The 27,275-nt window shown below is 54.2% G+C and overlaps 2 protein-coding genes across 4 annotated transcripts; one reads left to right on the plus strand and one right to left on the minus strand.

Moving 5' to 3' along the window:
- Positions 1 to 114: 114 nt before the first annotated feature.
- Positions 115 to 25,397, minus strand: ACSF2 (acyl-CoA synthetase family member 2). 2 transcript variants are annotated; one of them, XM_079905809.1, is made up of 17 exons: positions 25,043 to 25,397; positions 13,217 to 13,321; positions 12,831 to 13,026; positions 12,326 to 12,454; positions 12,071 to 12,124; positions 11,620 to 11,738; positions 11,335 to 11,500; positions 10,692 to 10,787; positions 10,397 to 10,554; positions 10,019 to 10,110; positions 9,659 to 9,735; positions 3,452 to 3,559; positions 2,088 to 2,239; positions 1,132 to 1,273; positions 924 to 1,034; positions 711 to 779; positions 115 to 442 (listed from the first exon to the last, which is right to left on the minus strand). In XM_079905809.1, exons 1-17 carry the CDS (start codon positions 25,150 to 25,152, stop codon positions 392 to 394), a joined length of 1,935 nt encoding a protein of 644 aa, XP_079761935.1. In that variant the 5' UTR covers positions 25,153 to 25,397; the 3' UTR covers positions 115 to 391. The 2 variants fall into 2 exon arrangements, with proteins under 2 accessions (XP_079761935.1, XP_079761936.1); XM_079905810.1 differs by lacking the exon at positions 13,217 to 13,321 and having other exon boundaries at positions 116 to 442; positions 25,043 to 25,395.
- On the plus strand, positions 5,517 to 9,634 carry CHAD (chondroadherin). Of its 2 annotated transcripts, none has more exons than XM_079905811.1 (4): positions 5,517 to 6,312; positions 8,152 to 8,315; positions 8,575 to 8,720; positions 8,923 to 9,634. In XM_079905811.1, exons 1-3 carry the CDS (start codon positions 5,539 to 5,541, stop codon positions 8,714 to 8,716), a joined length of 1,080 nt encoding a protein of 359 aa, XP_079761937.1. In that variant the 5' UTR covers positions 5,517 to 5,538; the 3' UTR covers positions 8,717 to 8,720; positions 8,923 to 9,634. The 2 variants fall into 2 exon arrangements, with proteins under 2 accessions (XP_079761937.1, XP_079761938.1); XM_079905812.1 differs by having other exon boundaries at positions 8,962 to 9,634.
- Positions 25,398 to 27,275: the final 1,878 nt, after the last annotated feature.

Below are 27,275 nucleotides of genomic sequence, written 5' to 3' on the forward strand. Positions count from 1 at the left end.
ATTGATGTAACACTTTAAATGGGTGAATCGGGTGGTATGTGAATTATAACTCAATAAAGCTGTTTTTTTTTTTAAAAAAAAGAATACTTCTTGCTGTACTAATCTGGCAACAATGTGAAAAAATATTGTGTTGGTATCTCAAAGGAATCGAGTGAGGATTAAATGAAGTAGATAATACACGCCGAAGTGCTTAGTACCATCGTTGACAAGGAATAGGAGGTCTGAAAGTGCTTTGGTCTCTTCCCTTCTCCATCCTGTAGCAACTGCCAAGAGAGCACGCCAGCAAGAGAACAGCCAAAGTAAACAGAGAAGCTCTTTATGCCAAATCGCAGAGCCCACGAGGGGAATGTGGGGGAAGGGCAGGGAGGAAGGATCCTCCCCACTCCTTTATTCACAGGTTTAGATGGTGTTCCATCTGCTCTCTTAGTTTGAATTTCTGGACCTAGAGGAAAGGGAAAGGAGTGAGAACCAGGCGTGGGCCTCTGCCAGCTAGGGTGACCAAGCCCAGCTGGTTTGCCTAAGACTGAGGAGTTTCTCAGGTTAAAGCCAGGAGGGTTTGGGGCAAACCAGGATGAGCTGACTAGTTGGTTACCCTACTGCCAGCCTCTCAACAGAATCTGGCCCACCACTCGGGGAGGTATAGGCAGGCCGCCTGACCTTCTGCACCTGGGCCCCGGGCTCCCCTACCCCTCCCTGGTCTCCTTACACACCTTTCCTGAGACGGTGAGGGGGTAGTTTGTGACAAACACGATGTATCGCGGAATCTTGAAGTGGGAGATCTGCAGACCAGAGGGAGATAAAGCATGAGGCTGGGCGGGGTCCCACAGTTGGGTGTAGGGGACAGTGGGCTGACAGGTTGGCAGGCAGAGGGTGTTGGAGAAGTGAGCAACGTCGTGATGCTTGGGGTGGGTTGAGGGTCCCACCTTCCCTTTGCAGAAAGCCTTGATCTCCTCCGCTGTGGTCTTCTCCCCTTTCTTGAGCTGAATGCAGGCACAGATTTCCTCCCCCATCCGCTCATCCTTCACTCCTACCACCTTCCAGAGTCAGAGATAGAGATCAGACATCCCCATCCCCATCCGCGTCCCCTGCTCTTGGGGTCTCACCTGGGCTCACCCGGGCTGGGCGCCTCACCTGCACTTCCTGCACCTGTGGGTGTGTGTGAAGGAAGTTCTCGAGCTCAGCGGGATAGATGTTCTCACCGCCGCGGATGATCATATCCTTGGAGCGGCCCAGAATCTTGCAGAAGCCCTGCTCGTCCATCATGGCAATGTCTCTGCAAGGAAAGCCCAGGAGCCGCCTCTCACCTCTGCCTCATCTGGCTGGCTCGCTCACTCATTCAGCAAAAATTTATCAAGCACCTACCATATGTCTTGCACTACTCTAGCCTCTGGGGCATATGGCATGAACAAGACATTACTTGGATCGTATAGTCTCATGTAGGAGGCAGATAAAACCAAGGAAACCCATACCTATGGCATATTTTTTCTCTCTCTAAACATATCTATACATATGATTTTCATGGCTGGCTTCTTCTTATCATTCAGGTTTCAGCTCAAACGTTTCCACCTTAGAGAAGCCTTCTCTGATCACCCAGTAAAGGGAAGCTCCCCTCCCCACCACAGCCACTCTCTCTCTTAGGACCCTATTTTATTTTCTTCGTGATGTTTATAAATGTCTGAAATGATCTTGTTTGTATCTGTCTCCCTCCACCAGACGTGTGGGAAGTGAGAGCAGGACCCTTCCCAGTGTGCCTTCCGTTGGGCCACCGGTGTTTAGAATCATGCTGGCACATGGCAGGTGCATGATTAGAATTTGTTGAATTAAATGAGTGACTGAATCTTGGCTCAGATTTGGCAGGCACTGTCCCAGGTGCTCTCATCTGTGCTGCATTTGGTCCTTCTGGGAGCCCTATTTGGAGACTATGGTCATCCCCATTTTATACATTTTGGAAACGAAGTCTCGGAGATGTGAAGGGACCATCTTGACACACATGTTCTCCCTGTTCTAGTTCAATGTTGCCAGCTCAGCCTCAGGACCCCCAGCCTCCCCTCGGCAGCCCAACTCTCCGCACTGCCCTGCCTTCTCACCCTGTCCGGTACCACTTGTCCTGTCCAGTTGCTTCCTCGGTCTTCCAGGGCTCACCCCAGTAGCCCAGCATGACGCAGTACCCTCGGATGCACAGCTCTCCAGGTGTGTTCAGCTCTGCCAGTGTCCCCGTCTCCACGTTCACGATCTGGGCCTGGGACCAGGCAGCTTCAGGCTGGGGCCTCCCACCCTCTCACTTCAGGATGGGGGGCCCTCAGGATGGGGGGAGCTTTGCCTTCCTTCCCCCTAGTAATGAATCCCCCTGGCTCTGCCCATCCCCAGGGAAGGGAGACAAAGGCTGGAGTAGGTCCATCACCAGTCCGACCCTGGAGCTGGGCATGAAAGAATAGTTGAGGCCCAGGCCAGGAGGTGCTGAGGAAACAGAGTGGAAAGGAGCTGCTCAGAGGAGGAAGCCTGCGGGGGAGCCAGGCCAGCTGAAGAATTATAAACAATGCACAAGAAAGGGGAGTCTCCTCTTACTTCCCATTAAGCAGTAAATAAAGAAGCCAAAGAGGGTGGCACAGCAGGGCCATGTGAACAGAAGAGATGGCAAACAGGCAGAATCTGAAAGCCTAGTTGAGAAACGAGCCACAGCCAATGTGCAAGGAAAGCTTCGCCTGTGTGCCTCGTGTCTGCATCTGTGAAATGGGGAGAACTACACTTGCCCTGTCTACCTCACAGGTGGGCATCCCAGGGAGTGGCAGTGAGGCTGTCAGACACATGGGAGGGGGCTGATGTCACTGCACACTCACTTCAGGGAGAAGGGCAGTTGGTCCCTGGGGAAGCACTCTGGCAGTGACCCCAGAGGGGCAAGGGCACAAGGCGGGGAGGGGAAACCAGGTACGGGCTGGCATAAAGCACCACTGTTACAGGCTGGGAATTTGAGAGCGAAAGGTGCTCTGGGTCAGCCTTCAAGGTGCAAGGGACCCCCAGAGGAAGAAGCTGCTTGGGAAACTGTTTATGCCAAGCGAAAAGAGGACCTCTGCCAAAGTGAGTGGGGGCGGGTGGGGAGGCAGGGCTATGGGAGGGAAAGAGCTGTGTAGGAAAAATCTCTGTGCCCTGGATCCTCTTTGAGGCTGTTCTGGCTGCCCCAAAACAGACAGTGGGCTTGGCAAAAGCACACCTCAGACAGGAAGGGAGGCTGCGGAGAAGGTCAGCTGCGGCTGACCACTGTTCCAGCTCTTCCCCACTCAGGCCTCAGCCCACAGAGAAAGCCCCAGGCCCGGCAAGACCTTGCTGCTGCAAGACCTTGCTGCTGCGGGCTCTCAGCGTCTTGAGTGGGCTGTTTGGATCTCTAATTGAACGCAATAGACATCCCAGGGGGTGAACGCCAGGCGAGTGGTGGGAGGTGGGGTCTGGGGCCCACCTCTGTGTGAGGCATGATTCTGCCCACACTTTCCGTCTTCTGCTCCACAGTGTCCTCGGTGAAGTTCATGAAGGTCACGGGACTGTTCTCTGTGGCTCCATAAACCACCTAGAGGGTCCAGAAAGGGTGTTTGGAACAGAGCCCAGGACTGCAGCAGGGTGGGGAAGTTACCCTGAGGGAAGGAACCGGTGGGGGGTGGGGCGGGGAATGGGGAGAGTGGAAAGGCAGTTGAATGGTGGGAAAAGAGGCATCTTCCGCAGAAGTCGGGAGGCAGAGGCACTGCATGTATTGCAGACTAGCTCAGCTAGCAGGGGGCCGGGCTCTCAGTCTTTGTTCTTTCCTGGAGCAGCGTTACCAATGTCCCAGCCTTCTCCACCTCCTCCCCCCGCTGTCTTAGCACCCCCTTCCTGATTTTGGGCCACAACATCCCCTGCCCCACCCTTCCAAGCTGAAGGACCTGTAAACTTGATGAGAAAGCCAGCCTGCCTTGACCAGCTGGGAGCTACGCAGACACAGCCCACCCGAAACCCGGGACAAGTGCCTAGCCTTGGGGTAGGTGCCCCCCAAGTTCTGGAGAGTTTCCTGTAAATTTATTTTCCTCAAAATAAAAATACAGCCAAAGCAAGGATTTAAAAAGCCAGTGGCACACCCCCCCACCCCCCCTTCCAGTGGTCAGAACATCCTAAGCAACAGAAAACCAGCAGCCAGTCCTGGAGGAACATCACCAGGCGGTGCTCTCGGCCAACTATGACCCCCATCTAGAGGCGACAGGTGACAGGGGCTTAGGAGAGGGCAGGCCTCCACACCTGAGTGCTGGGTGAAGGGAGAGGGGCTGGCTGCCCTCTGTTCCAGGTTCCTTCCAGCCAGCAAAGACACCAGACATTTTTTCATCCTTCAACCCCACCCTACCCGCCATTTCCTCTGTGTTAGTGGAAATGACTCAGGCATAGCTGGGGTTTGGAGAGACCTGGGGTCTGGCTCCTCCCCTCACCCCCAACACAGACAAGAACCCCTACCATCAGCCCAGAGCTCGCTTTGGGGCCAGAGCTGAGACTCTGCCTGCCCACTCTCCCCTTTCCACAAAAATGTGGACACCGTGGCAGTCACGTGGACGCACAGAGACCTGGTCGGCTGGGGCAGGGCTGTCCACAGGATCTAGGGTCGAGAAGCCCAAGCTGTCCGGGGCTGGTCCCTTGTAGCCAGGACCCAGCCCCCTCACCCACCCTCACAGTCCTGGGGCCACTGCCCAGGTGTGGCTTCTGTCAAGTACACCTTGATGCCTCTCTGGCTGCCACTCTGGGAGAACCCCCCCACCAAGGGGTCCTGACCGCTGGGGGTGGGGATGAGGAGGTGGGGACATTTCAGGGAGATTAAGGACGGGGGAGATGATGCGACTGTGCCTGTGGTCTTCAGGTGTTTGCCAAGCCCTGTGCATTCCCCTTGCCCCCAGTTCCCACTTTTCTGGTCACCTTCAGTCGTGGCAAAGGGGCATAGGCGGTGCAGGGGACAGAAACTCAAGCCCGGGGCTGGGAGAGAGGGGCCAGAGGCGGGGCCAGAGGCCAGTCCAGGGCAGGGAAGAGCTCCCACCTCCTGAGGACTGGCTGCGGGTGCAGCTGGAAGGGGAGCCCGACGCCAGAGAGCCCCATTAAAGCGCCGCCGGCCGGCGACTGCGGCGAGACTCGCTGTCCGGCCCCGCTTCCTCCCTCGCTGGGTCCAGGGCACACGGCCGAGCGCAGAAGGGGGGAGGCGTGGAGGCTCAGACTTGAGCAAACAAATAAGTTCAGGGAAGCCTCCCTCTCTTTGGTGTAAACTCCGGGCCCGGGACACACCCATACCCACCCCGGCGGGGGGTGGGGGTGGGGAGGGAGCAGAATCCGAGGGCAGGGAGATAGGGGACCACACGGTCCCCATGGTGGGGGGGCCCCTCCCCTTCGAGGGCGGGGGCGCAGCTCCCGGCGGCCTCGCGGCTCCACGTAGGAGCTGGCTCCGGCTGCCGGCTGTGGTCAGGGCCATCGCATAAATAGGGCGGGAGACGGAGCACTGAGGACTTGCCGCTGCCCCCAGCCCCGGCCCCAGGCGTCCCGGCCATGGCCCGCCCGATCGTCTTGCTCAGCCTCGGCCTCCTGGCCGGCCTGCTGCCGGCGCTGGCCGCCTGCCCCCAGAACTGCCACTGCCACGGTGACCTGCAGCACGTCATCTGCGACAAGGTGGGGCTGCAGAAGATCCCCAAGGTGTCCGAGAAGACCAAGCTGCTCAACCTCCAGCGCAACAACTTCCCCGTGCTGGCTGCCAACTCGTTTCGGGCCATGCCGAACCTCGTGTCGCTGCACCTGCAGCACTGCCGCATCCGCGAGGTGGCCGCGGGTGCCTTCCGCGGCCTCAAGCAGCTCATCTACCTGTACCTGTCCCACAACGACATCCGCGTGCTGCGCGCCGGCGCCTTCGACGACCTGACCGAGCTCACCTACCTCTACCTGGACCACAACAAGGTGACCGAGCTGCCCCGGGGGCTGCTCTCTCCGCTGGTCAACCTCTTCATCCTGCAGCTCAACAACAACAAGATTCGCGAGCTGCGCCCAGGCGCCTTCCACGGCGCCAAGGACCTGCGCTGGCTCTACCTGTCGGAAAACTCCCTCAGTTCCCTGCAGCCCGGCACTCTGGAGGACGTGGAGAACCTCGCCAAGTTCTACCTGGACAGGAACCAGCTGTCCAGCTACCCCTTGGCTGCTCTGAGCAAGCTGCGGGTGGTGGAGGATCTGAAGCTGTCCCACAATCCCCTGAAAAGCATTCCCGACCATGCCTTCCAGTCTTTCGGCAGGTATCTGGAGACCCTCTGGCTGGACAACACCAACCTGGAGAAGGTGAGCTCCTGGCTGCAGGGCTCTGCCCCGGCTCCTTCTTCACTGCCAGGAGGCCCAGGGATCCAGGGCCACAGCTGGGCACCATCCCCTCTCCCCTAAATTTGCCTCTTCCTGTGGCTATCTCCAAGGTGAGGAGCTCTGCTACCTCTGTCCTCATCTTGTCATATTCTCACCCCAAATCCCGCCCTGCTGCCCCTGTCCCTGGTCTCGGCCACTGCCCTCCTAGGATTCCTACTTAGGAACAGAGCTGGGGCTGCCCTGGCCCCACCAATGGCCCCCAGGAGGCATGTCCAGGGCTCCCAAACCCCCTGCTGTGGGCAGCAGCCTGCTCTTCCTGTTGGGCCTTCCACCCCTCCTCCGCTGTCCCCCCCCCCCGCCCCGTCTCCAGTAAAACTACCACCCCATAAAGGGAGGTTTGTTTACTGAGGAGCCTTCCAGAGGAGCTGGGCAAATCAGGCCCACAAAGACACCCTGTTCCTGGTGGGGAGTGTGCTCAGATGGGGTGGGGGGGCTGGGGAGTGAGGAGGAACACATACCTGAGGAAGACCTCCTCCATGCCTCCCAGAGGCCCTGATGGATCCCCCCATACCCACCCCCAGTCCACACACATACATTCCACTGCATTCTCAGGTCCATTTCAGCTGAGTGGGGACAGGGGGCCTGCCCCAGGTTGCAGACATGCACCCACGGGTTCCGTGAGGGGCAAAGGCAGAACCACTCACCCCTGTTAACCTTTGGCTCAAGGACCCTAGGTATCTCCCCATAGGAAAGACTGGCCATGGCTCACCGTGTCCCAGACAACTCACTGCCCTTTGCCCACTCCGGTCACCAGATCCATCTCCTGGCTGCTCAGTCCTTCCTCCTCTGTGATGCCCAGCACCTGGCCAGGTGGGGCTGCCTTGGGTCGGAGTGGAATCCTTCCCTGGGACTAGAAAATCGCTCTGGTGTAGGGGCTCCGGCCAGGAGGTTTGGGCAGGGACCAGGGCAAGGTGGGGGAGATGGTCATCAGAGCAGTCTGATCACCAGGGAACTTCACACCCTTCTCTGGGCCACAGGCACAGAGATGAGGGCAGAATCATACCTGGACGGCAACCAGCCTTCATCTGGGTGGACAGAGTCTGCCCGAGCTTGCCCTTCTTCAGCCCCAGCCACTCCCCAGCAGAAGTCAGAGTCGCCCGTGGCCCACCATTGCCAGCGTGGCCTTTCAGTGGGAAGTAGAGCAGGGCAGCAGGGGCTCATTTGGGGCAGGGGAGGCCAGGCAGAAACTGTGACGTCTGGGCCAAGATATGGGCACCAATAGAATGTTTCCTCTGGAGCCAGACAACCTGGCCCAAGACTCCACCGAGGTGGCTCCACAAATAGTCTGGCAGGCAGTGAGGGAGCAGTGAGGACAGAGCTGGGGGACATCCCAGGACCCTGGGGGCTGTGGGGAACCTGGGCCCACTGCCCATCGCACCGAACACTGACCAGCTTCACTGTGTGCCAGCTTGGGCCACTGGGGCCAAACTCTGGCTGCCTCCCCAGCCCCAGTGTTTGTGCAGGAAGCATGGTGCCAGGGGAGGAGGAGCTGGATGTGGTCCTGCAGCTACTGTTGACTCCCTGGGCAAGGGACTTAACCCCTCCCCCGCCCCCCGCCAATTTACATATTGGAAATAACACTACCTATCTCAAAAGGTGGTTGTATGGATTAGGTCATCTGAGACAACTTAGTCATACTGTGAAACTCCTCAAGGTGCCACTGCTTACGTCCAGGGAACGACCCTGCTCCTCTGGGGCCATAGAGATGGGAGAGGCTGGACACGGGCTGGGGTGCTCACTCGTGCCCACCTCCCTCCCTAGTTCTCTGATGGTGCCTTCCTGGGTGTGACCACGCTGAAACATGTCCATCTGGAGAACAATCGCCTGAACCAGCTGCCTTCCAGCTTCCCCTTTCACAGCCTGGAGACCCTCACCCTCACCAACAACCCCTGGAAATGTACCTGCCAGCTCCAGGGACTGCGGAGGTGAGAGGACCCCCGTGGTACCCCCAGAACACGCTCGTGTGATGGAGTAGAGACACACTGGCCCTGCACTAAGACATCCTGGGCATATGTCCTAGATCTCTACCTAATAGGTGTGGAACCCTGGGCATTTCCCGATTTGCATGAAGATGACAGTTCCAGACTACCTTAAAGCCAAGTCAACCTGGCCCCATAGCTCACTGGCCCTTCCTCCAGTACTCTTACTCTCTTCCCCTACCCCAGCAACTCTCTGTCTCTCCAGGTGGCTGGAAGCCAAGACCTCCCGCCCTGATGCCACTTGCGTGTCGCCCGCCAAGTTCAGGGGCCAGCACATTCGTGACACGGATGCCTTCCGCGGCTGCAAGTTCCCCACTAAGAGGTCCAAGAAAGCCGGCCGCCATTAAACAGGTATGGCCCGGTGGGCAGGTCCCCCATTCCCTCTCTAGAGATTCTGGAAGTGAGGAGGGTGTCTCAGGATACTTCCCCACCATGAAAGGGCGTGCAGACCCTCCATGTTTGCAGGGAGAGGAGGGGAGGACTGGGGCTCCCCCTCTAAGGGGGAAAATGATGCTGCCCAGGACCACCACCATTCTCTCCAAACACCGTCTAGGTTGTTGGAGTCCTGACACCAATCCTCGCCTCACCGCAGGTCCTGACCCAGCCGGTCCTGGTGACTGGTCTCTGCCTTCTGCCGGAGAAACTACTGATCCTTCCACCTCTGACCCCCACCTTCTCCCCACAGCCTTTGCTGATGCACAGAGCTGTCCACACCTAGACATGTCCTGGCAGGGGACGCGGGCACTGCAGCACAAACCCAGCTCCACCGGACGGTGAGAGCTTCATCACGCCTGGCCCCACGGCTACGGCTCCTCTCAGAGAAGCCGTTGCTGAGACCCCCCAAGTCCTTTAGAACCGGAACACGGTGGCCATCAGGATGGCCACTCTTCCAGAATCCTCGTCTCTGCTCCCCTTTCCCTGCCATTTGGAAACAAACATCAGATCCTTGCCCCACCCCTTGCTTCTAGGAAGGGTCTCAAGCCCCTACCCCCAACTTTGCCAGCCCCCGCCTGCCAGGACACTCTAGCCGGACACTGGTGCTTTGCCACACATCCTCCCGTGCTGCATTTCTTCCCCAGATTTCTATAAATATAAATTTATGTATGTGTAATATTTACTCCCCTGTCACCTATCTCTGTGACTTGAGAGCTGCCGATTAGGTAAGACTGTTTTGCCTCACATCTGCTTTCTGGAATGACGGCCAGCCGGAGGGTCTTCCTTGGAGACCCAGGCTGGGCTCCTCCCCACTCCCAGCAATCTCTTCTTGCCCAGCCCCGTCCTCCACTCACCACCAGTTCCTTCATGTTCAGCTTGTTGATGATGGCTCGGATCAGCTCTGAGGATGCAGGGGACCCACCGATCACACCTGAATCAGAGAGAGGGCTGACACAGCTCCCACCTTCTCCAGGCCCAGTGGACCCTCCCTTCACCTACGGCCCTTTTTAGGAAATAACATTCCCTTCTCTCCCCAACCCCGGACCTATTCCTAGACCAGGCAGCTGGCCTTGGGCTGGAGTCTAGGGACACTGGGGATTTTCCTCCCTCCCACCCATGTTTCTACAGTGGCCTTCTTGCCCCTAAATGAAAGATTGGGCACGTATGTAGCTCACTGGGCCAATCCTGGCCTGCCACCCTTGGCCCCATCCCACCTCCACACATGGCTGAGATGTCATAACTTGAGAAGTCTGGCTGGTTCAGAATGTCCACGAACATTGTGGGAGTTCCGTACAGCAAGGAGCCTCTGTATGAGGGAGGTACATCTCAGAATCAGGCTTGGAAGTAGAAGGGAACTTCCTCTTCTCACCACCCCACCTGACCCTACAGTAAGGGCCAAGGCTGCAACTATGGGGAACAGGCAGGAGAAGCTCCTTGGAGGGAGGAACTGGTCCTCGCCTGGGGGTCTCCCACTACCCCGTCTCCATTTCTCCTGGTTGGAGGGAAGAGACATCTTGGAAAGGGATCAGGGCCCAGAAGTGAGGAATAGGAGGGTCTTATCAGCCCACAGATAGCTGTCCACTGATGCCCACCTCTCTCTGCTGATGGCCTCCAGCGCCTTCTTGCCATCAAAGACCGGAGAGGACAGGATGAGGGTGACCCCGTGCATCAAGCTCACCATTGTGCCTCCCACGGAACCCAGGCAGTGGTACAGGGGGCTGGGCAGGACCACCCGTGACTTGTCTGGTGGCTGGAGATGGAAGCAGGAGGCTGGGTCTATTGCAGGGCCCCCGGAAGCCAGTTCCTCTAGCCAGCGGGGCAGCCCAGCAAGCCCCCCACTGCCGGCACGGTGCCAGGGAAGCCCTTGCTGGGCCAGCACCCCCTCACCTTCTGGTGCAGTCTCAGGCGCTCTCCTATCATGTTGGAGTTGTTGACAATGTTGTAGTGGGAGAGCGTGGCCCCCTTGGGGCTGCCGGTTGTCCCCTGACAAGACAAGCAGGTGATGGCTTGGCCTCTTTCATCCCATCTCCTTCCCACCCTGGGCCAGTGCATGAAAGAGCACTGGACTGGGAGTCAGGAGACCGAGACGGCTGCCCCAGATCCATTCATTCACTCAGTACATATTCACAAAGATTTGCCACATGCCTACACGGTGCCAGGTGTTAGGATCCACAGAGGTGGCAAATAAGGTCTGTCCTTATGCCGCTCAGAGAACTCTGGGGCTCACCAGCACATGCCCTCTCTGGACCTCAGTCTCCCGATCTGCTAAATGAGGGGCTCTGACCTGTGGTGGCTCAGTGCATCTGCCCCTGTGCTGGGGACAAGAGGGCCAGGGGAGGTGGGCATGTGACATGGACACCAGGTGCTGAAGTTTTCCCGGGCAGAGCAGACAGCTAGGGCCGGCCCCACTAGAAGAGTGTTTGCTCTCCCCTGATCTCTACTGCTGCCTCCTCCCTCTCGGGGGAGGGCCACATGACGGGCAAGCGTTAGTGTGCCAGCCTGGGCTCGGGACAGGAGACCTCTGCCCTACCGAGGTGAACTGGATGTTGATAGGGTCATGGCAGGACAGGAGCTGCTGGGTGTGCCGGAGCCGGGCCAGATTCTGCTCTTGACTGCCAGCTGCCACCACCTCATCCAGAAGCAGCGTCCCTGGCAGAGGGGCATCCGCCGAGATGACTGTGGTCAGCTCTGGGAGCCTGGGGGTAAGGGAGCATGGTGAGAGTCGGGGGCTGAGGAAGGGCCCACAGAGATGGGGACGGGATGAGGGGGCCAGGAGGCTGCACGAGGCACGCCTCCCAATCTGGGACACCCCCACCTCTGACTCTTCAAGTGCCCCGGCTGGGCCTTCTCCACCTCTGGACAGATCTGCTTCAGGATGCTGTAGTAATGCTGGGTCTTGAATTGCCTGGGGAACACGAGGGCTTTGCAGCCCACCTGCAGGAGGGGAGCGCCCCACCGCGGTCAGCAGGAAGCCCAGCCTGGGGATGTGGTGGCGTCCTAACAGTTGCTCTCTTGCCCACACCCACCACCACCACCACGACACACACATGCGCCACCCCCAACACACACACACCACCCCCAACACACACACTAGCCTGTCTGACCAACAGCCCACTCTTCCCACCCACCGTCTAAGGAAGGACAGACTCTGGGGGTCACTCACTTGAGCATGGCCCCCCAGCCCAGTCAGCCCTCTATGACAACTGGAAGCCCCCTGTGCCACCAGCTGGCTCCCCCGCCCCCACCAAGGCTAGGAATGGGCCTACCTTCTTGAGGGCATACTCCACCTCCATAGCCTGGTAGGCTGGGTTCACAGACACCTGGTGGAGACAGAGAGGGTACATCATGTGTCCTGGGCAGACTCTGTCCCTCTCACTGCCCCTCCACCCTCAGAGGCAGCACCCTGTACCTTCTGAAACCAGCCAGGCACCAGTATGATTCTGGGGCCAAGGGTCAAGGGGGTTGCCCTGAATGATGTCCCCCCCCCCACAGCCAGCTGTGCCAGGTAAGCCCCTCCTCACCAGAATGATGCCTGCCTGGGCCGTGGCCAGCTGCATGAGTACCCATGCGTAAGAGTTGGGTCCCCACATGCCCAGACGGTCACCCTTGCGGAGGCCAGTACTCAGGAGCCCAGAAGCAGCTTTGTCCACCTGGTATAAACATGGTGCAAAAGGGTGAGATGCAGGTGAGCAGAAAGGGGCCCATGACTCGCCCCTTAACCTTTGGCCCAGGGGTTCACATCAGAACCACCTGGGAACAAGGGACAGGCAGATACCTAGGCCTCAGCAGATCTGGAGGCGGCTTGGGAACATGCGTAGTTAACCAGTGTCCCAAGAACGACTGATGCAGGAGGCACCTGGGCCACCTCTGCCTCAGTCCTGCCCTCCTCTCCTGACATCCCTTGGGGCTCTCAGGCAGCCCCAGCACCCTGCCCCACAGCTAGGCACCACCCTTGCTGCTCCACCCGGCCAGGGCAGCCTGGGGGCCAGCACCTGCCCACTTTGAGGGTTCAAAGTCAGGACCCACCTCCTCCTTGAGCTGGGCAAAGGTCAACCTGATGTTTTCGTGGTGGACAACCAAGGCCTCTCGGTCCGGGACCCTCTGCGCTGTGGCATTCAGGCATTGCCCCACAGTCTTGTTAATGAGGTGCAACGTGCTGTGGCCCTGGACGTGGCTGAGGCCTCCAATGGGCAGGGTGGCGGTGCGATCCATCTCTCCAGAGCTGTGGGGAGAGCGGCTGTGGGCTCAACTGCACCAACCCAGGCGTCCTGGCAACAGAGGCTGGCACGCCCCGCTGGGAGGTAGGCTGCTTACAATGTGTGCGGGATACTCCAGAAGCTGTCTGATCCGCCCCATCCCCAGGGACCATCATCATTTAACTTAGGACCTGCTTCGCCCTTGGGAGATCAAACCTGGAGGCTGACGTCCTGTCGTTAATCAGAGAGAAGGTTCTTTTCCCCAACCTACTCCCCAGTTTCCGCTCAGTGCCAGGGGCCTGGAGCCTTGGTGCCAAAGCCCTGGAAAGGGAAACTAAAGTCAATCACGCTGACTTGACGAAGCAGGGAGGTGGCCTGTGTGGGCTAGGAATGGCCTCATCCTACACACTGCTTCCTCCTAGTGAAAAGGCCCCTGGGTATGTGTCAAAACCCACAGAATAGTCTAACACAAGGACTAAACCTTAATGGACTACGGACTATAGTCAATAATAACGTACCATACTAGTTCCCTAATTGTAACAAATGTACCACACTAATGCAGACGTTAATAGCAGGGAAACTGTGCCGGGGTGGGGTGGGGGGTGGGTATAAGGAACTCTATGTTCAATCTGCTCAGTTATTCTGTAACTCTAAAACTGTTTAGGGGGACTTCTCTGGTGGCGCAGTGTTTAAGACTCCACGCTCCCAATGCAGGGGGCCCAGGTCTGATCCCTGGTCAGGGAACTAGATCCCACATGCATGTCGCAACTAAGAGTTCACATGCCACAACTAAGGAGCATGCCAGCCGCAACTAAGGAGCACACACGCCACAACTAAGGAGCTGGCGACCTGCAGCTAAGGAGCCCGTGAGCCGCAACTAAGGAGCACGCCTGCTGCAACTGAGACCTGGTGCAACCAAATAAATAAGTTAAATAAATGTACATTAAAAAAAAATTAAAAATAAAACTATTAATTACTAAAACTATCTAAAGTCTATTCATTAATTAAAAGCAAAAACAAAAAAAGGTCCCCAGCAGTCCAAGTGTCACAGGCCTAGGGCTGCTCGTGCCTGCTTCGCTGCCCTGGGTGACGGCTGCTGGGCTCCCACCCAGGCCCAGCTGGGAGTGTGGTAGCTCTCAGACCCTGTTCTCATCAGAGAGGGCATGCTCCAGGACCCTTCCAGGATCCTTCCAGGCCTCCTCTGGGCCACCACTGGGTGGTGTGGGCCCCAGGGACCCTTCCTGACGATTCAGTCCTGCAGCTGCTGAGCTGAAAAGACCGAGCCTGGCTTTCACTGACTGACCACTTATGGCTTATGGGGGAGAATTTCTGGGAAGAACAAGGTAGGCAGGGCAGAGCGGAGCAAAACTGGTTTTCCCTGTAAATGGGTGAGGAGACCTCATGTCGCAGGAGGGCGGGTCCCAGTGTGGGCTGATGGGGAGGCTGTCCTGACTTCAGCGAGCTGAGCCACACATTGGGAAGCGAGTGAGCACTGGGCTGGAGTTGGGGGCTTGAGGTCTCATCCCAGGTGTACCACCCGCTGGGTGGGTGGCTGTCACAGACACCTTTGGTGTCCCTTGACATGTCTCCTCAGTGCATCTCTGGTTTCAGCTGCTGGGACAGTTCCTTGCGGTTCTGTCTGCTCAGGGACTCCCTCAAGTCTCCCCTTCTTAGCTGGACAGTTCTGGGAGGCATCGAGTCCCGGGGGGAAGACCCTGGTTGCCTGCACACACCCCATACTGACTTCTCTTCTTGTCTCCTCCGCACTCCCTCACTCCTACTTCCTAGGATCACAAATAAATCACCAGCACCCAAGTCCTTGCTCTCAAGAGAATCCAAGTTAAGATACCTGTGTCTTCATCTCTCTAGGCCTCAGCTTCCCCACCTATAAAGTCTGAGGACTTGGATCAGTGGTTATCCTCAAAGGGATGCTATTTACCTACCTGGGCAATCTTCTCAAAGGGCTGTAGGGAGCCACCTAAGCCAGGTGTTTCCCTCAGGTATGCTGGAGCTGAAAACAGCCAGGTGTCACGGGCCTCTGAAGCCCTGCCAGCAGCCCACACTCAGGTTGACAAACCTAAAGAACTACTGAGGTAGTTCCCTGTGGTCACCATGACACCCCTCAAGAGAGACTGTGTACCCAAATCCTTCACTCACAGGCATACTGTGGAGGGCGTCCATTTTTGCCCCCTGGGAAACACATACGCTCTTTTCTTCGGGTTTGCCAAGGTGATAGGGGCAAGAGCAAGCATGTGGAGAAAACCTGCTTAAGAAGAAAGTCAACACAGAGGAAAGTAGGAGAGATGGAAAGAGACAGAGAGACAAAGAGAGACAGAAACAGAGACAGGAAGACCCAGTGACAGACTTAATCTTGCGATTGTCGAATACCTAGACCCGGTCACGTGTTAAGCCTACCTACCTCTGGACTTTTCACTGTCAACGGTCAATAAATTCCCTCTTTCAATTTAAGCCAGTCTGGGGGTCGGGGAGGGGAAAGCTGAACTCCATTTGCGACAACATGGATGAACCTAAAGGACATTATGCTTAAGGGGAATAAGCCAGACACAGAAAGATTAATACTGCATGATCTCACTTATATATGTAATCTAAAATATGAACAAACAAACAAATTTAAGCCAGTCCGAGTTCGGTTTCCATTGCTTACAACTGGTGAATCCTAACTATATACATTTTTGGCGTTCAGTGGCTTACCACTGCCCTTGAAAGCCTGGCAGGCCACTTCCCAACAGCCCAGCATCTGGATTAGAAGGCAGAGAAATAAGATCTCAGCCAGTTTAATGGTCACATTGTCAACAGATCATTAAAGGTGGGGAGCGGGGGGATCTGCCTGACAACACGGACCCTCTTCTTCTCAAAATGACCCGGAGTCCTATTTTGTTTGGAATCTGGTTTTCTACACATTCACCATGGTTTTCAGTGGCTTCTTGGAGTGTCTAGTTGGCAAATCAACAGGTTGATTAATGTGCCCCCCCGCCAAATGCAGTTCAATTGCCCTGTGTATTATCTCCTTTATCTTCATGGTGGCTCTGATAGATGGTATGAGAGAGACCCCCAGTAGCCCCTTCTCCCTTAATAATACACCCTCGGATGTTCACCTGGCTATGGCCAGGTGGAATAGAGACCACATTTCCAAGCTTCCCCAGCAGGTGGTCTGGTCCAAGAATAAAGTTCTGGCCAAGGGAATTTAAGGAGAGGTCGTGTGTGCAAGTTCTGAGAGGAACCCTTAAAGAGAAGCACATCTTTTTTTCTTTCCCACTGGCTGTAATGCTGCCCATGACAGTTCTCTTGGACCACATGGTGAGCTTGGGCACCACAGAGCAACAGACAGAAGGGCCTGGAGTCTGACAGCAGGCTCTACCATGCCGGCCACAGACTGGCCATCTCCCAGAAGAAGAAACTCCCATCTCCTAAAACCACGGTGAGAGGGGATTTTTGTGATACACACTAAGCCAATTCTGAAAAATACAGGTGGGAATGATGAACTCTCATTGTACAGGTAAGGAAACTGAAGTGCAGAGAGGCAAAGTGGGCTGCCCAGCTGGTAAATAGCTGAGCCTGAAGTGGAGAGTTCAGTACCACTGCCCCAGCATTACAGCCTTGCCTGCCCAAGCCAGGGAGAAAGGATGGGATGGGTAATTCTCTTCTTTAGGCTCTGGATTTAGTCCCTATCTGATCAACAGAGATTGTCTAATCTCAATTTTATTTTTCCACAATTGTTTACTAATTGAACCCAAGAAACTGGGACTGCGTAGGGCAGGGTTGTGGTGGAAACAGATTGCTCCTTCAGAGGATTGAAGGGTTCTAGAAACACATACCAATGCAATTTGCTCATAAACTTAAGAACCACGCATCGTTTGGAAAGACCGAGTGCAGACACCACTGATTCTACTTCCCTCCTTCCTCAGACACACCCAAGCGCCTTGGTCAAGAAGGGTGGCCTCTTCTTTTTCTACTCTTAAACAAAGTGGCAGATACCCCCATTTAAACCTGAAAAAGACAATAAAGAGATTTGGTTTCAGGAAAAGTTGTTTGCTTGTTTGTGGAAAGTTTAAGGAGTTGGAGCAGGACCGCCAGGAGTCCCAGCTGCCACCAACTCAAACAACTAGAGTAAGCCTTTAGCGACCGCACTGGGTACTATAAAACGCCAGGTGGGAGTGAGTCAGCCAGGCAGGAGCTGGGAGGGAACTGGAGACAAGGTACAGCCCCACCTAAAGCTGTCCACAGAGAATGGGCCTGTGAAAATTCAGGCCCGGGTCGGCTGCCAGATCCGATTTCATAAGAGAAGTCAGGAAACAAAGATTTAAAAAAAATATAATTCTTTTGACCTTTCATCTTTGGCAACTAATGTGTTCACTGTTTTATCCTCAGTGCTTCACAGGGCCTGGAATGTAAGAAGTGTTCAAATGAATGACCAAAAGAATGAATTATAAATAATGCACATAACCCAATTAAAAATAAGCAAACAACTTGAATAGATTTTCTTCCAAAGAAGATATATGAATGGCCAACAAGCACATGAAATGCAAATTAAAACCACAATGAAATACCACTTCACGCCCACTAGGAAGGCTGTAAACAAAAAAACAAAATGTCAAGTGTTGGTAAGCATGTGGAGGAACCGAAACTTTTTTTCCGTTGCGGAGCACAGGCTCCGGACGCGCAGGCTCAGCGGCCATGGCTCACGGGCCCAGCCGCTCCGCGGCATGTGGGATCTTCCCGGACCCGGGGCACCAACCCGTGTCCCCTGCATCGGCAGGCGGACTCTCAACCACTGCGCCACCAGGGAAGCCCAAGACTAACTTTTATGCAATAAGGCAGGGCTGCAGGCTGCCCATGAAGTTCATGTGCTGTCCTCTTGGGCAAGCCTCAGTCCTCAGTCAACATACTCACCCTTGTGTGAGACACAGCTCCAGCTAAATGTGCCAATGCATCTTCTAGCTCATGGCAGATGAGAGGCAGGCTCTCCTCTTCCATCTCCCTTGCACATCACCCCAAGATTCATTATTCAACCCAGCAGCCCAAGTACTGCTCACTGATCCACGCACCATGGGGCTGCATTCTTGCAGGGGTGGGGTGGGGGCTCCTTTCCCTAATTTTCAGAAAGACACTAGGCTAGTGGTCAATCTGGGAGTAGAGATGGCAGATGGTTGGGCTGGAGGGGACAACTTTTAACCTGTAATAACTGTTTTATCCTGAAATAAAGTTATTTTTATGTACCCACAAAGATGAGTGACACATTTATACCAGCTACAACATACAACTAGTGTTCAAGAAAATGAAGGAGCTGTTGTGACAAATAAAACCCAAAGAGCACTAGTGAATGGTCATTTTCTTAACTGATGGCCATTTTAATGTGCAGTGGCCACCAAGAGCACGAGAATGACTATGATGTTGAAAGGTCCTCAGCAAAAAATAAGAATTTCGGGGGCTTCCCTGGTGGCTTAGTGGTTAAGAATCCACCTGCCAATGCAGGGGACATGGGTTCGTGCCCCGGTCCGGGAAGATCCCACATGCCACGGAGCAACTAAGCCCGTGTGCCACAACTACTGAGCCTGTGCTCTAGAGCCCGTGAGCCACAACTACTGAGCCCATGTGCCGCAACTACGGAAGCCCACACGCCTACAGCCCGTGCTCCACAATGAGAGAAGCCACTGCAATGAGAAGCCCGTGCACTGCAATGAAGAGTAGCCCCCACTCTCCACACCTAGAGAGAGCCCGCGCACAGCAACGAACACCCAACACAGGCAAAAATAAATAAATTTATGAAAAAAGAATTTCGACCTAAGTCTCTTAGGGGAAAAAAAAACACCACCTCAAAATAGATCACAGACTGCATGTAAAACATTAGAAACATTTAGAAAACAACATGGGAGAAAACCTTTAGGATCTAAGGCTAGGCAAAGTTTTTAAACTTGACACTACAAGCACGATCTATAAAATTAATAAACTGACCTCATCAAAATTAAAACTTTTCGCTCTGCGAAAGACCCGATTAAGAGGACAAAAAGATGAGATACAGAGTGGGAGAAAATATTTGCAAACCACATATCTGACAAAGGACTAGTATCCAGATTGCATAAAGAACTCTGAAAACTCAACAGTTAAAAAAAAAAATTCAACTGGAAAATGAGCAAAAGACATAAAGAGATACGTCACCAAAAAGGATATACAGGTGGCAGATAAGCACATGAAAAGTTATTCAAGGGACTTCCCTGGTGGCGCAGTGATTAGGAATCTGCCTGCCAATGCAGGGGACACGGGTTCGAGCCCTGGTCCGGGAAGATCCCACATGCCACGGAGCAACTAAGCCCGTGCGCCACAACTGCTTAGCCTGTGCTCTAGAGCCTGTGAGCCACAACTACTGAAGCCCGCGAGCCACAACTACTGAAGCCCACGCGCCTACAGCCCATGTTCTGCAGCAAGAGAAGCCACCGCAATGAGAAGCCCGCACACCGCAACGAAGAGTAGTCCCCGCTCGCCACAACTAGAGAAAACCCGCATGCAGCAACGAAGACCCAACGCAGCCAAAAATAAATAAAATAAATCTATTAAAAAAAAAAAACAACAACAGTTCTTTGATGATATAATATTGGGGACCACAAGGTGTAACTGGGCTGCCCAGTTCAGTGGGCCTAGAAGCCACACCATCTCCATCACTCTCTGCTGGGATAGCCCCTTGACACATTTGTTAGACCTGTTCTGAGGCCCCCACTTCTCAGCTTGCCTTTATGCTGCCACACCCAAGAGCTGAAATATTGAGCATAGGAGATCATGTCCTTTTCCCCGTGGTTATCAAGGAAAGCTAAACCGTTTAATGTATAACACACACTTTCATGAATTTTTTGTCAAGATGAATAGGTCACTCCTCCCAAAAGCAACCCTTGATTTTTGAGCAAAAGAAGATAGACACAAGAGTATATACTCTGAGAGTCAAGAATAGACAAAATTAATCTATGGAGATTAGAAATCAGAACAGTGATAGTCTCTGGTTGGGGAAGGGAACTGACTGGAAAGGGGCACTAGAGAAATTTCTAGAACTGTGCTGTCTATATGGTAGCCTAGTCACATGTGGCTCTGGAACACTTGAAGCATGGCTAGTCTGAACTGAAGTGTTCTGTAAGTGTTAAATACACACCAGATTTGGAAGACTTTATGAAATAAAGAATATAAAATACCTCCTTAGCAATTTTTAAAAGATTGATTACCTGCTGAAATGATACGTTGGCTATACTAAGTTAAAGAAAATATATCATTAAACTTATTGCCTATTTCTTATTACTTTAATATAGCTACTAGAAAACATAAAATTCCACATGTGGCTCACAGTATATTTCTACTGAACAGCACTGTTTTAGAGCGATAGACAAGTGCTGTATCTTGGGGTGTTGAGTAATGGGTGAATACATTTGTTAATATTCATCAAACTGCACAACCAAGATTTGTGCATTTTACTGTCTGTAATTATACCATAAAGTCCCATGATCTTTCCACCACCCAACATAACCTTCCTGAAGGAGTCCACAGCTTACAAAGAACGCAGACTACAAAGAACCCCCAAGGTAAGAGCTACAATGAAGATTTTGAGCAAGGCACTCTGTATTGGTGGAAGCTTCCTTTTTTTTTTTTTTTTTTTTTTTTGCGGTACGCGGGCCTCTCACCGTTGTGGCCTTTCCCGTTGCGGAGCACAGGCTCCGGATGCGCAGGCTCAGCGGCCATGGCTCACGGGCCCAGCTGCTCCGCGGCATGTGGGATCCTCCCGGACCGGGGCACGAACCCATCTCCCCTGCATCGGCAGGCGGACTCTCAACCACTGCGTCACCAGGGAAGCCTGAAGCTTCCATTTTTAGCTCGAATAAAACTGATGGTGTATATGTGTTTTTGCAGAGAAAGTAAACAGGAAATTATTATTTGAGTCCAGTAAACTCAAGAAGACAGAGGGCCTGAAATACTTGGGGTTAGGAGGCATCCATGCTGCAGATTTTCCCTTGGGCCACTGTTCGGGGCTCATGGGGAAAGTACACAGGAGCCAGGGGTGGAGGCTGATTCAGAACACCTGCCCTTGATGGCATCACTAAGGTGCATACAAGGTTTAGCTCTTAGCTTTCTAGGGTCAAAACCCTCAATGTTTTCTGTTCACTCATAGAGGACTACAGAAAACCAGAGAGTCCAGAGGTTAGGAAGAGTTCATAAGGGTTTAAGCATAAGTAAGATTTCATACAAGTATGAAGGCTTCCTACTTCGACCACAGCCCTCTTGGATTCAGGGATCCAAGTCTCAAAGCCCAGCCTCCTTAGGAATCACAGAATGTCCACAGAAATACTGCAGAGTGCTTCTTATCCAAGTGGCCTATTTTACAAAGAAACCAAGGTCCGGAGAGGTTGAGAGACTTGCCTAAAGCCATACTGGTCGGGCTGGGCTTGCTTTCCTGTCATTCAGCTCCCAAACCGAGAAATACATGCATGCCAATGAGATTCACAGAACATGATTCCTAAGGTAGAAAAACAGCTTGTTTATTTCTGAAGGGAGAGGCCCCTGGCAGAATTATTGGTTCCTGTCATTTATCAGGACACTCCTCTAGCAAGGCCCCTTTAAGAGATGCAATTACATCCTGTACTTTGGTTTGATCAGGGGGGAAAAAAAGCAGTCCTTTATCCCAACACTCAGCGTAATCACGGATGGGTCTGTCAACACAACCAGAGCAGCCCCAGCTTGGTTTAAGCAGTTACCTCTGCCAGAACGTCTTCCTCCTGCTCTCCAGACAAGGCTCTAAACGGTGGGTCTTGGGGGTCATTGCAGGAATGCGCAAAGCCATTGTTACATAAGTACTTTCTGTCTCATAACTCATTAGCACCAGGCTGCGGGTAAGAATTTTCTTACGCGACCTCATTTAACTCTCACTCTCACGACAACACTATTTACACATAACAAAAGTCTCAAGTTTAACTTAGTCCCAAAGCTACCAGCTAGAAAGTGGTTCTTTTGAACTTAGATCTGTCTGGCTCCAAAGTCTTTGTCTGTAGATGGAATAAATAAATAATGTGGGAGATGTTAGGAGGGCTTCCTACGCAGGGTTCAAAAGAGTTCAAGCACAAGCAAGAGTTTATATCAATACAAGTATACAGCCTTCATCCTTCAAACCACAGACCTGTCATTGGAGGGATCAGGCTCAAATTCCAGCTTCTTTAGGAAGTCTTACCTAATCCCATTCCCACCTATCAGATTCTTCCCTGCTTTGATTGACACTCTCCTGGTAGAGCATCCTTACTGCCTTGAATCAGTGGGTCTATGATCCTTCCCTGCAGATCCCTTTCTGGCAAAGAAGCCACTGGAAACAAGTTCATTCATCCTTGTATCCTCCACTGCACCCTCTACAGTAGATTGCATACCTACTGTGTGCAAGGCAGGAGAGGTAACTAAAACCGATGTGTACCAGTCACTGATTACAACGTCCAAATTTATAGTTTATTTTCTATTATTACATTTAGACCGGAGTAGTGAGTAAGGATATCATTACCAAATCCCTTGTTAATCATCTTTGGTAGATTACGGGAAGGGTCTATTTTTCTATTGTGATTTCTACCCAAAACACTTCCTAGCTTAATATAATCCCCTCATATAGGGACAACATTTTATAGTTTCCAGTACTGGTCCCACCTGATTATAGCCATACCCCTGGAGGGTGGTCCATGAAGCCCACCCATGCCCTTGCACCAACCATCAGCACTGAGTCACTGGAGCCCCCGCTCTGAGGGTGACACCTGATTCTGAGAAGCTTGAGCCACGGCTCTCTCTGTCTTTCCCAGCTCTGAGTGTTCCCGACACCCTGGGCGCAGCTGCCTCACTGGCAGCCCCAGGCCAGCGTTAGAGGTCTGAAGGAAGCGCGCTTATTGGAGCTTCATCAGGAATCGCATTGGATTCTGCCCTCCTAGGCTCCCTGAAGCTCCAGACTAGACCATCTGCCTTCCCTGGGGATGGGGTTGTGTGGACAAGGGGAAGGGGGTCTGTAGAGCAATGGGCAGCTTCTGCTTTCCTTCTGGGGAAAAAGGCTGTGGACAACCCTGACTTTGATGGATAGGGGAATGTCCAGAAGATCCAGGGGCTCCATTTAGGGCTGGGCAGAGGCTGACATCTTGGTAACTGGCCAGAAGAGAACCAGGTGCAATGAAGAGGCCACTGAGGAGGGAATCCTCTCCTACCTTCAAATCACTTGAAATTCCTACCCAGACCCCATTTGGAGGTTCTCAGGTACCAACTCTGCCCCAAAGCAAAGGCTGAGAAGAGCAAGCCTTTGTCCATCCAGCATGTAGGTAGCATCAGTGACAAACTCCACGGTTAGGTAACATACTCAAGGTCACGCAGCTATAACCCAAAGCAGTCTGGCTTCAAGGTTCTTGCTTTTTCTTAACAGACAGAACTGGGGATCTGATAGGTAACAGGCATGGGGTGTTTGTCAGCAAGAAAGCAGGCTGTATGTGACCAGGTCAGAAAGAGCAGAGGACAGAAGCCCTGGAGCTTTCCGCACCATGGCACCTAGAACACTGACTAGTGATCATCTTGACTTATCTTCTCCCTCACTAGACTACAGGTTCCCCGAGGACTGCGTTCTCTGGCTTTCATAACCACAATACCCGCCCTGTGCCTGACGTGACATACGTTCTCAGGAACATCTGTGAATGCTCGAGACTCTTGAGGGCTTCTTAAGGACAAAGTAGGTGCAAAATCAGGTCAAACCATCATAGTCAGTAGGTAAGGCCTCAAGCACAAGGGAGTGGCAGGAATGGGAGGGAATTAGGCCAAATGCTCAGGAAATCTTTCTCTGGACACATGGATCTCCTCCTGACAGAGTCAGAATTTCAATGAGGCCTGGTGCCCCTACTCTGCAATTGTAGGCCTGTAGCATGTAAGAGACCTGCTTTGTTAACACATAAAAAGTCAAAGGTCAGGGGACTTCCCTGGTGGGGAAATGGTGAGAACCGTTTTCTTCATCAGAATCCCATCTGCTGACCTGCCCTGAGCCACTGGGTTTTCCCAGAAAATTAAGCCTAGTGATCTGAAAGCACTGCATGCTTTCTATCTTCAGAAACCAGCAAGTTCAAAATGTTGTGATCTTGGAGTTCTAGCCAAAGAAGAGGAGTTTGCATCTCCCTCCAACTTCATTTCTTTTTTTTTTTGTTTTTTAACCAAGCAGTTCTCTCAGAGAACTTTCGGCTTCTCGTCACTTTTCCATGCCCAGACCTACACTCCACCTGGCATCCAAAACTGTGTCCTGACCTAGCTGGCTGGCAGGGCAGGCTCAGTGGTGCCCAGGCCTCCCCTTGCTGGGCGCTGAAGATAAAAGCCACCACTGATAACATCAGCGGGAGCCCAGCTCTGCTTAATCAACACACTTTCACATCTGTTATCTTACAGGGAGGTAACATTACTTACTGTGTTGCTGTAGAGGCAGCAAAACTACTTGGAAACACATCCTCCACCTGCCAGCCCCCATCCCACCCTCTGCATTGAGGACAGAAGAAAACAGGCCCGGTAGGTAGCAAGGAGCCAAGCGGTGTTTGAGGAGAGGGGAGACTGCTGAGCTTAGTGGCCTAGGGTGGACAACACCGGGTGGAAGATCCCCAAGTTTATCCCTGCAAGGGGTCCAGCTCAGAGGCAGTGTCCTGGGGACAGAGTACAGGCCTTGCCCCTGCCCCTCCCCCTCGGGACAGACCGCTAACGGCTCCCACTTCTGGCCATCAGTGTGCCCGCGAATGGACGAACCTAAAGTCCCAGACCAGAGCCCAGAGTCAGTGCACGGTCCCTGCCAGCCACCAGCCGCAGCCCCAGTCTGCGTGGGCCAGGCCAGCATTTCCTGTTGCCTAGGTGCCAGGTGCGGGGTACCTACTCTCCCGCGTGTGCCGCCCGGAGGTGGGGCAGCCGCGGGCCTCCCAGCCCGAGCGCGATCGGCCCCCAGCGAGGTTCCGCAGGACCCCCAAGATCCCCTCCGGGAGACGGAGCCCGTCCCTCTCCTCCCAGGCCGCGTACCTGAGGGGACGGACGCCCCACAACCCCACTTCCTGCCAAACCCGGGAGAGGCCGACCCGGGCCCCCAGCACCCCCGGGCTCCGGGCGCACAGCCTCCCGACGCGCAGCATCCCGACGTAGACAGCCACGGCTCGCCACTCCCGCGTCCGGGCCCGAGTAAACTTTTAAGTGCGCTGAGGCGGGGCGAGCGCGGAGCGCGCGGGGAGGCGGGAGGGTCGCCTCTGCCTATGGGTTGCGGAGGACTAGGTGCCGGCCGGGCGGGGCGGGGCGAGGCGAGGCCTGCGAGGCTTGGAACGTGCGGGGCACCTTCCCCTTGACCCGCCGCCCTCCGCCTCCCACCCTGTTAAAACGGCCCTGGTTTCCTTCTGGATCCGACGTCCCCGGCCCGCAGCCCAAGGCAGGTCTCCCTTCCCAACCACCAGGGGCTTGGGTTTGGGGGCGCAAGAGCGTATTGATTTCCTAGAGGGGGAGCCAGCGGCGCGGCGCGGCGACGCCAGACGCGGCCGTCCCCCGAGCCGTGTTGGCGCGCGGGTCACGTGCTGCCCCCGTCCCCCCGCGGGTTGCCGGCCAGAGGCCAGGGAAGCCCGCGCGAAGCGCCCCCAGCCATGCCGGCTGGAGCAGAGAGCCCGCGGGGGAGGGGAGGCAGCTGGGACAAAGCGTGGCGCGGCTGAGACCGCTGCGGCCCGAGTGCTGGCTGAGGACAGACGTCAGCTTCAGAAGGGACTCCATTAACAAATGGAGGGGACCCCCACGTCCCAAGCGTCAGCCTCCCATCCCTCCCCAGACTTCTGCCTTGACCTGCAGTGCACCCTAAGGTGGCCTCAGGCGTTGGAACCTGTCCACCACCCCCACCTCCGCGCCCCAGGCACAATTCCTGAGGCTGAGGAGTGAATGAAAAGTAAACCTCTCTCTCTCCAGACCCTCCCTGTGGTCCTCTGAGGCCCAAGTGTGGTTGCAGGATGGAGAGAAGGTGACTGCCCATCTCTGGACCTAGCTAGGAAAAGACGCACTGGACAGCAGTGTGGCACGTGTGCCAGGTCCGTAGTGTCTCGCTGTAGCCGTGGCCCTTCTTCCAGAGGAGAAGGGGGAGAGAAATACGGGAAGGACCCTGGCAGGGTGGCCTCCCCTCTCCTGACCCAGAGGCAGTGATACACACTGGGCCAGGAAGAAGGGGTGGCTGAGGGCGGGGCTTGGCCTGAGAAGATCTCCGCCTTTATCTGGGAATTTTGGCTCAACCGAGGTTGTGAGAAGGAGACAACGCCGCTCCTCTTCATGAGCCTGAGAGTGACCTCGATCCCTCTGAAACCCTGGCTCCTGGGGAGGGTCCCCACACTTCAGTTGTGTGGGGATGGGCTTGCAAGGGCCTGCCTTCCTTATAGACTAGCTCACAGACTCTGATAACCCAGCCCAGGGAATGTGGGGCGCTAGGGAGTATCCCAGGTCTGGGTACCAAGCCCTGCTTGGCAGACTCTGCTACTAGCTTGCTGGGTGACCCTGGGTAAGTCATTTCTCCTCTCTGGGCCTGTGAAGTGAGGAGTGGATACTGAGCTTGCAGGCCCTTGCACTTTCTTTGCTAGTTTGAGGATCCTGGAGGGGGAAGGGTGGGATGAGTCCCTCCCTGAACTTTGCTCCAGACTCAGCTTTCCACACACTGGGCTTTCCTGACTTCCCAGACATAGATGTCGTGGAATCACAGCCACCAGTTTCAAGATATCTCCCCCATGCCAGGCTCTTCATGCCAGGCTCTTCAAGGATGTTATCTCTGCCCTCACAATCAACCTGCAAGGAACAAGCATGCCTTGGAATGTGTCTTTGTTTTTATGGATAAAGAAATTGAGACCCAAAGCGGTTCAGCTACTTGTCCAAGGTCAAGGTGGGCTCAGTAAACACAAGCCAAGGCTCTGTCTATACTCAGTTTGTGGCTTTGGGCAAGTCACGGGGCCTTTCCAGCCTCAGTCATCTTTAAAATGGGACTAATACTAGCCTCACACAGAGGGCTGGGGTAATCACTGAGTACAGTAGCACAGAACTGGTACTCGACCAGTTTTCAGTGATGGGTAGTTTCTTTTTCCATCCTCTTCTTCCTCCTGTGTCTACACTCTGAGACCTTCCTCTGCGTTAGGTATTGCAAACCTTTTTTTTTTTTTTTTTAGGAGGAAGAATTACTTTTCATCTCTGCAAAGCCTTGAGAGCTGTGGTAGGCACTGGTTTCAAGGAAGGTGGGGAGGGCTGG

This window comes from Stenella coeruleoalba (assembly GCF_951394435.1).
Source record: "Stenella coeruleoalba genome assembly, chromosome: 19".
Classification (NCBI taxonomy): domain Eukaryota; kingdom Metazoa; phylum Chordata; class Mammalia; order Artiodactyla; family Delphinidae; genus Stenella; species Stenella coeruleoalba.

What these genes read in the sequence shown, in the direction of transcription:
- CHAD (XM_079905811.1), top strand. Translation starts at nt 5,539, where the DNA reads ATGGCCCGCCCGATCGTCTTGCTCAGCCTCGGCCTCCTGGCCGGCCTG. An exon ending in ACAACACCAACCTGGAGAAG is followed by an intron (nt 6,313 to 8,151) that starts GTGAGCTCCTGG and finishes CTCCCTCCCTAG; the next exon opens with TTCTCTGATGGTGCCTTCCT. An exon ending in CAGCTCCAGGGACTGCGGAG is followed by an intron (nt 8,316 to 8,574) that starts GTGAGAGGACCC and finishes CTGTCTCTCCAG; the next exon opens with GTGGCTGGAAGCCAAGACCT.
- ACSF2 (XM_079905809.1), bottom strand. Translation starts at nt 25,152, where the DNA reads ATGCTGCGCGTCGGGAGGCTGTGCGCCCGGAGCCCGGGGGTGCTGGGG. An exon ending in CCCAGGCAGGCATCATTCTG is followed by an intron (nt 12,125 to 12,325) that starts GTGAGGAGGGGC and finishes TGTCTCCACCAG; the next exon opens with GTGTCTGTGAACCCAGCCTA. An exon ending in CATCTCAGCCATGTGTGGAG is followed by an intron (nt 9,736 to 10,018) that starts GTGGGATGGGGC and finishes TCTCTGATTCAG; the next exon opens with GTGTGATCGGTGGGTCCCCT.